Genomic DNA, 9,437 nt, shown 5'->3' on the forward strand with positions numbered 1-9,437 from the left:
TACGGCCCCTGTGTTACTTAGGGTGGTATAATGTTTCCCGGGAACTGAACAGTAACCGAACCGAGAAAACAACGCGAAACCGAACCGAAGGAGTAGCGCGATACAAGCTTTGATTGCAGTTAATCTTACACCTACTAATGAATGGAGGCCTCTCCCTGCGTGAGCGTCGAAGACGAATGCCGCCACCTACCCCCAGGGATATGAAAGAGATGTGCGACGCACTGCGCAGTTGTGCATAGATGCTACATGCTCACTCGCCCAATTGAAAATGGCAAAAGGGAAACGATGTAATTACAATAAAATCTTATCAGCTATAATATCACAGTGTACCTACGTTCCTACGAACTGGAGCGGCTGTAGGGGGGGTTAGCTGGTTATGCAATCGTTCTCGTGATACACAAGGCCCTTGCTAGTGTCATTAACTAGATTAAAAAATAATTAAAATTAAATTGATTAAAACTAATGTGTCATTCTGGCATGAACAAATTTAATAATTAGTAATTAAAACATAACGGAGCTTCTTGTCCGATATTTAGCGTTTCTCTGCTCGGTAGGAGGGAGCAGTGCAGCTGTGTCCGGAAGGACGGCGCGGCTCTAAGATCGGTACGACAGGCGACCGGCCAGCTTCGTACATCGCCATGCTGAACAAGAAGCGGGCTGGCAGAGGTGAGACGTGCGTTCACGAGTGAGGCGAAGTCGCGCCATGATTCGCTGTTCATCGTTACTGCTGATCGGGTTTTCGTCGGTCATCGAATGTTCTCGTTATACTGTTCATCCTGTTTGTTCGTCATCGCGTTCTCTCTTCGTCATGTTGTTCACTCATGAGTCAACTGTTCATCGGTGTTGTTCATCATCAGTATCGTGATGTTGGATTAGTTCTCATGTATTTGTGTCCTCGTGTTTGTTTGTTGTTCCTGATTGTCAATCGTGTTTGTTCTATCTCACCGTGATGTTTCACCATGTTTCCTCATTGTTTTTCATAGTTGTGGTTTTGTTTCCTGTTGTTCATCGGTTGTTCCATCATTCGTCATACTGTTAATCCCGTGACGTTCATCACTCTGTCATCATGATGATTCATTCGCATGTTGCATCAAATGTTCTATCATCAATGCTGTTGTTCTCATCCGTTGTTCATCCTGTTTCATCATCATTTGTTTCATCTCGGGATGTCTGCATCAGCTGTTGTTTGTCATGCCTGTTGTTCAGATCAATCCGTGGGACCGCCGCCGCAGGAGCTGCATCAAACTGACTCCGGCGGCATGGACGCAAAGCCCCGGCGCCTGGGCGCCCAATCGACGGCCGGCGCCCGTCACTCTACGGTTGTCGATGTGCGGCGCCCTTGCCGATGAGGAGGCGTCGACGTCGCCGTCGGCGGAATGTCCGGCGAACGCCGTCGCTCGTGCACGCCGAGGAATGCTGCTGTTCGGCAACGGACGGGAAGCGGTGAGTGGCGCCCTTGTGGCGGCGACAGAGCGGCGGCTGGAGAGAGAGGAGGTGTTGCGACGGCTCCGGTGGGAGTTGTGAAGTGTGCTAGCTAGTCGCTGTCGTGGTTGCGTCGATTTATTTGTTTGAATGCGAAGATTAGCGCATTGCAGTTATATATTACGTTGTTGGTATGTCTGAGGAAGGTATACTATACACAGAGATGCGCAAAACCACTACGATTTATCCGTATTGTTATACGAATTCTTATCCTCTATGGCAGCGCACTACGAGCAGTTTTGTATCAAACTAATGAATTTGACTGTGATCGGGGCATTTTTGTGATTGTCATTATTAGTCATTTTTTGTCCAATTTATTGTCATTTTTGATCTCTCAGAATGCAAGGACATTGCATCTAGAATCAAACAATTTTCCGGGCATGCCGGACGCCCCCTAGCAAACTCGGGTCACTACGTGACCTCAAACAACGAATTGTTGCCAGAAACACATATTGCTTCAAAATATGTGTGCATCTCTGCATACATATAATATACCAATAATAGATATATAATTATGTATATATTTATGTATGTATGTATTGTATGTATATATATGTGTATATACATATATATGTATCGTATAGATATAGTGGTGATGTATTGTATAGATTATATAATATATATTACTATTATAATATGCACATATACTAGTAGAATGATAGCAAGCTTATTAGCGGCTGATAGTCCCTGCATGCTCTAACGTATTTCACCTGATTACCTTACATTACCTATGTTATTTTCCATTATAATTAATTTACTTTAATATTACACTTTCCATATATTATTCTTACATAATATTATCTAATATTATGTCAATCCCTAGCAAACCTCGCTAGTTCTTTGCTATGTTTGCATTGCTAAGCGATAGAGGGCTTTCAAAAGCATTGCCCTTATGTTTCGGTTCACAGTTGTTGATTTCACGATATAACTTTCTAAAACCACATTGTACGTTTGGACCGATATCTCCCGATTTGTCATTTTTGTGAGACCAACGATTATAGACACGGATAAAGTTTAATGATTAAGGCAAGACTTGAGCTCAAGTTTATCGAGGTAAACACAATAAATCATAGGTAGACTAAGGCTACTAAATGTTGAATTTTGCCGGTTTCAGTCTGTCTCACTCCTTTTGATACACTCCTGATTACATCTACATTGCATAATAGTTTCCATTGGGTCGTATCCCAATATCCCAGCACGTGTGTAGAAGGAGAGGAAATATCTGAGTAGTAGTAGTAGTTGGAATGACAGGGGTGATTCCAGGCATTCCGGAATCCCCCCTGGGATGTATCAAAATAGCACATATCTGATACGGTATATGTATACATAAAAGCATGGAACGAAAATTTTAACGAAGTAATACTAGTATATAGTAGGTTTGGAATCCCCCCTCTTGGAAGGAAATCTTGGAAAGGCTGGCTACGCCCCTGAACGAGGATGTCAACTAAGCACCCGTGGGTATAAGATTGTAATGCACATCAGCCGTTCTTATCATGAGCTATTGCTAGCGATAACAGTGACAGATTAAGGGCTGAGTTTGCAGTTCCCCCCGTCCGCCCACAACTAGCCTGAACTGGTTGCTGACAAAACCATTTATCTCGACACATACGTGGAAATCTAGCAGTTGGTGTATGGGGGGAGGGGGACCTAGCTTCAAGGAGATGTGTGTAAGCCTGCACAGACACGCGTGTCAATGTCACACCTTACATGCAGGGTTATGTTACAACATCTGTATACACAGATCAGCCTGCTTACAGATGGAACAAGCAGGCATGTAAAAGGCATGTATAACCATTTAAAATGGTAATAGGAAACTACATGGCCACACACATGGACACAGACGCACACAGTGTATATATATCACGGGTGAATAACGACAAATTTTGCCATTATCCACCCATGGTGTACACATAACCATATATAGGGTTAGAAATGGACTTTTCTACCATGCAGGCAGCAACTACTTTCTGCGAGAGAAAAAGGCAGCCAGCGAATTTACTCACCCAGACAGAACCTTTGGTGCTTTAACTACATGGTTTATTAAGTTTATTTGGTTTATTTCTTGGCAGCAAGTATTTGCTGTTGACGTTGAGAGCAGGCAGCAAACTGACCCTGACCATTGTAGGCATCAAAACTGCTGCTTGCTGCCCTTAAAGCCGCACAATGCGCATCTAAACGCTAATTTCTCCAGTACTAGACTAGCAAATACTTCGTGTCATGCATAATCACACTACCTTATGACAAAATAAACTCTAGTTCCTCCCATTTGACTGCGCGTTCCCAACAAGAAAGAATATTCACTTCTATTTATTCAATAGGGAGTGAATAAAAGCAAACGTTTTTATGTATTCACTTCTGATTGAATCATGAAAATATTTTACAGTGTTATATATTGTATAATAGTATATAAGGCATAGTTACGCATATAATGTTACGCATATAAAATCAAGAAATAATAATACTTATAGCTACAAGGTATTATTCGCTCTCAATAAAATGCATGATATAAATGTATATTCGTATCCATACAATGTGCAGCTGTATAGATATGTTCGTACATCTACATATATACGTAGATCAAAGAAACCCAATGATGCTTAAAAGATCCAAAAGCTTTGAAAAGCGATAGATTCCAAAGCCCAGAAATGCACCGCTAAATTGCTAATCAGATAACGATTCGTAAACTTCTTCGCTCATCATAGCAACACGGTAGAAGCAAGTAGTTGGTATTACTCTGTCGAATAAGCAACTAGGGTACGTAGCTTACAGAAGAACAGACGACTAAAATACTAGGGTAATGTAACTACATCAACAAACGAGAAAATTTCGACTAAAACCAGGACAAGGTTTTCAGCTCCCGTGAAGATTGAAAACGTACAGCTGACGTTTCGCCTCCTGCCAGGCTTTCTCAAAGCTAACTGATGATTATCAGTTTTGACCACCAGATGGTGTGGTGGTCAGCAGCTTGGTCCACACGTGACTGAGTCTGTATCCCCCCTCGTCACGGTTGATGTTCGGGGTCTTGCGGATCCAGGTGGCCTCCTTAATCCATCGCCTGATTTTGATTGGCTCGCGATCGATGATCATCGAATTATCCCAATCGAGGAGGTATGCAGTCACGTGTGGACTAAGCTATTGACCACCACACCATCAGGTGGTCAAAACTGAAAATCATCAGTTAGCTTTGAGAAAGCCTCCTGGCAGAGGCGAACGGTTGAGTAACAATGAACCCAGTTAGATCTATTAGTCTACCAACTAAATGAACTTATTTAATGGGAAGGTTTTCAGCGTTTGTACGGCCAGACCGCCGCCCTACAAGCGACAGGACAAGGCAGCAGACTACGCAACGACAGGTTCGACCAATCAGCAAAGACCGCTCGCCGCGGCGACAACGTCAATCATCGCCCAGCCGCAGTGGCGCCCCCTAGCGACTGCCACCCCCCTTCTCACCAGTTGATCGCGGACGCGCCCTTGTGCACGGGAAGGATCGACGGGTGGTAGACGATCGAGCGGTGCTTCGGAGCGTCGATCACCTCCATCGGGATGAACTGACTCGTGTAGGGCATCACGTTGAGGTCGGCCTCGACCGATCGATACTGATCGAGAACCTCCGCCAGCGGCGCCCCCTTCTGCCGCCATCGCTTGAACTTGAACACCTTGATGTCGTCCTTCTCCGCCTCGCTCGCTGCGGCGGAAAAAACAAGAGAGCAGGACTTTTGAGCGATCGCGGTAGCGACTATTACCTTGTATTTCTTTGTTTTTCGGGCAAGTGATTTTTGCCTCTGGGCAACCAGTTTCATAACCCACTTCCCCGACAGGGCAAGTGGGAAAACTTTTTTTTGTAGCACCCTGCATGTACAGAATTTGAAATTCCCACTTTAGAGCACGTGCTATCCATGGACACATGCACGCACGCACGCACGCACGCACGCACGCGCGCACACACCTTAAAAGTCAAATACTTTCAATCAAATTTCGCTCGCTCTGCGAGTGGCGCCATCTGGCGGGACACGTACGCACCTAGAGGGTCGGGGCGACCTTGGACGTCGGGCACGGTGAAGACTCCGACGACCTTGTGTCCGTCCTTCAGCAGCCCCCGGTAGACCTCGACGGCAAACTGACTCTGACCAATGATCGCGACCCTCAGCTTGTCACGCAGACTCTGCGGCGATTAAACAACGGGACGTCAGAATGATGATGATGATGATGATGATGATGATGATGATGATGATGATGATGATGATGATGATGATGATAATAGTAATGATAATAATAAATTAAATAATATCAGAATTAAGTGAATAAAAAATGTGTTTTTATTCATGCCTGATCACACACACACACACACATCCACACGCACGCATGCGCACACACGCACACACACACACGCACGCACGCACACACACACACACAAGTAATCTTCGCTTCAACACAGATAAAATCGACGCAACCACGACAGCGCTAGCCTAGCACACTTCACAACTCACACGAGCGTCGCACACCCTCCCTCTCTCGCGTCGCCGCTCTGTCGCCGCCACGAGGGGGCGCCACTCACCGCCTTCCCGTCGTTGCCGAACAGCAGCATTCCCTCGGCGTGCACGAGCGCGGGTCGCGACATCCCCGCGACGGCGACGTCGACGCCTCTCATCGGCAGGGGGCGCCGCCACATCGACGAACCGTAGAAGGTGACGGGGCCGTGGCCGTCGATGGCGGCCCACGCGCCGGGGCTGTGGTCCATGCCGCGGATGTAGTTGTGCAGCTCCTGCGTCGGCCGGTCCCACGACTTGATCTAAACAACATGATGAACAATGGGATGAACATCACGATGAACAGTATGAGGATGATGAACAACACGATGAACAACAGGAACAACAACAACACGATGAACAATACGATGATGATGAACAACACCATGAACAGTATGATCATGATGGACAACATGACGAAAAGTACGATGATGACGAACAACAGAATGAACAATGGGATGAACAACACCATGAACAGTATGATCATGATGAACAACTCGATAAACAACAGGAACAACAACAATATGAACAATGATGAACATGGTGAACATCACGATGATGATGAACAACATGACGAAAAGTATGATCATGATAGACAACATGACGAAAAGTACGATGATGACGAACAACAGGATGAACAACAGGAACAACAGCACGATGAACAATGATGAACATAATGAACATCACGATGATGATGAACAACACCATGAACAGTATGATCATGATGGACAACATGACGAAAAGTACGACGATGACAAACAACAGGATGAACAGTATAACGAACATCATGACGACGAAAAACCCGATCAGCAGAACGATGAACAGCGATCATGCACGATCGTTCACTCGTGAACGATGAACAGCGATCATGCACGATCGTTCACTCGTGAACGCACGTCTCACCTCTGCCAGCGCTTTCTTGTTCAGCATGGGATCGTACGAGCTGCCGGTCGCCTTCTGTACGATCTTAGGTGCCCGCCCTTCCGACACCAGCTGCACTGCCTCCCTCTATCGAGATAAACGTAAAATAATCGACGAGAAGCTCGTTATTTTTTAATTACTAATTATTAAATATTTCATGAGAATGACAAATAGTTTTTGATTAATGAATTTTAATTATTTTTTAATTAGTTAATGACACTAGCAAGGCCTTGTGTATCACGAGAACCTTGATACACCAGCTACACCCCCCCCCCCCTTCCCAAGACCACTCACATTCGTTTTTCCGTTTCGGTTCTCGGTTCAGTTCCGGGAAATACATTCACCCCACCCTCAGTTAGGGGGGGGCGCACACGGCGAGCAAACAGCTCTATTACAGCATATTATTATGATAGGTATTATTATTATTATTCAAAATGGAGGGCAAATTTCCCCATCTTCTCAGCATTTTTTATTTTTTACTACTGAAAATAACCGAACCGAATGAATCGAACCGAAGAGCAAAAATCGAAAACCGAACCCAACCGAAACAAAATGTATCGTTACACGGTTACACCCCTATCCATCATGCAGCATCTACCATACACAGTTTTACACACACGTACACGCACACATAGAACCCTAATATAGCTATACATAACTCTACCGACTGAGGAGGGGCGAGACAAAAGTATAGTGGTGGTAGCCGGCCGGATATGATGCCTGAGGAACAGAATAAACCTCAAGGCAAAAACAGAGAATGCAGAAAATGAAGGATGGCTCAGAGGCAGAGGGAGATATGGAGCGCGCAAATACCACAGAGACATAAGGCATCCATCCCACATCTCAATATATACCTTCCTGCTCTTATACATGCTCTTCTACCACCCTTATTCTCACCGCCATTTTCACCCCTGCGTTAAAAAGTGCACACCTCTATTTCATGGAGATGGTATATTCACAGTATTGTCACTCCTAGCTCTAAAACTAGCTACAGGTGACAGGTGATCAGCCACAGGTGGCAGAGCGAAGGGCCATAGTTCCAGAGCTATGTCACTCCTAGGTATGAGACAGCAAGAGCTACAGTGCCTTCCCCAGGGGCATTCCAGGAGAAGTTACTCGCCTGGATTTGAACCAGGCCAAGCTCAATTAAGTCAGGAACATGTCCACGAGCCCAACTATATCCACACCAATTCTAAAGCTAGTGCCGACTGAAGCATGAGAAAAATTCAATTAAGTCACCTTGCTCAAGGGCATAAAACGTCAGCCAAATTACACCGGTACGACCTCAACCCATATATATAAGCTAACACAGTTACGTATTACCACGTATATATATCTAGCATGCTCACCTGGCGCATACATCATTATACCGACCTCATGGGATTCCAAGAGGTTTTTACCGGTACAGTATACCCTACAACTACAAGACGAATACGTCATACGTTCGTGTTTGTATTGTGAAATAATGGGTGGGTGTTGTAGGGGATGCACTTACATGACTTTACTGAAACAGGTAAATGGCAGTGACCATGAGGTTTGGGACATGAACACGAGAACACTATATCAGCTTAAAATTGAGCACGCGAAACTATAATCTCTGCGTGTCTACGTGGGTAGCTACACCAGCTCTACCCTGTACGCGTATACTATTACTATACCCAACCTTATCAAGTTCCTTATATACCCCCCCCCTACTATATTCGTCTCTATGTGCATGGTGCCTCCTCCTGCTTCTTCCTCCCACTATTCTTCCCCTCTTTCTTTCCCTCCCCTAAAGCTTCTTCCAACTCAGTTCTCTCAAACTTTCTAACTTATGTCACTTTCTTGCCTAGGCTCAGTCAATTAACTATTCCACAGTTCCATAATTAACAAAAATATTAATATTAATTAATGTATAATATTAATTGTTAATATTAATTTTAAGTTAATAAAGAAGGAAATTGGTAGACCTCCCTAAACTACTGGTACTATATATAATTGTAATTTGTAATAAATTACTAGGGTTGCCTATAACACAGGCCCTGAATTGGAGGCTCAAGGTTCAAGAAGAGTAAAAGAGTGAAGCGGCCTGTGGTAAAAGAGTGAAGCGGGCTTAAGAGGTAAAACAGTGAAAGAGCGAAAGAGTGGTACAAGAGTGAAGCCGCTTCACTCTATTACCAAAGGCCGCTTCGCTCTTTTACTCTTCTTGAAACTTGAGCCTCCAATTAAGGACCTGTGCCTATAGCAGGGCCGTAATGGCCTCCCAAAAAGTGCCACTGCAGAAATATGTAGCCGATGCGGGGGGGTCTGGGGGTACTCCCCCAGAAAAATATTGAATTGTAGAGCCTGGAAATGGCATTTCCTGCATTGTTGAAAGCAACCAATTCTGATCATTTTAAAAGGTCAATTTGTAAATTTCAAAGAAGAATGTAGCTAAAGCTGATGTTTTGACTAAAGTATCTAAAATATATATTATGAGTATGATAACTAATAAAACATTATTTACAAAATTGTATATACTATCAGTAC

At 44.4% G+C, this 9,437-nt stretch overlaps 1 protein-coding gene across 1 annotated transcript in view; it reads right to left on the reverse strand.

Moving 5' to 3' along the window:
* LOC106818114 (cytosolic 10-formyltetrahydrofolate dehydrogenase-like) overlaps positions 1–9,437 on the reverse strand; it is a 27,848-nt gene that overhangs the window by 17,030 nt on the left and 1,381 nt on the right. Inside the window, exons 2-4 of the mRNA XM_014822835.1 lie at positions 5,503–5,644; positions 4,933–5,167; positions 191–221 (exon numbers count right to left, since the gene is read on the reverse strand). Coding sequence (XP_014678321.1) covers positions 191–221; positions 4,933–5,167; positions 5,503–5,644 — 408 coding nt within the window. The remainder of the gene's footprint in view (positions 1–190; positions 222–4,932; positions 5,168–5,502; positions 5,645–9,437) is intronic.

Source organism: Priapulus caudatus, unplaced genomic scaffold, assembly GCF_000485595.1.
Source record: "Priapulus caudatus unplaced genomic scaffold, Priapulus_caudatus-5.0.1 Scaffold2033, whole genome shotgun sequence".
NCBI lineage: Eukaryota > Metazoa > Priapulida > Priapulimorpha > Priapulimorphida > Priapulidae > Priapulus > Priapulus caudatus.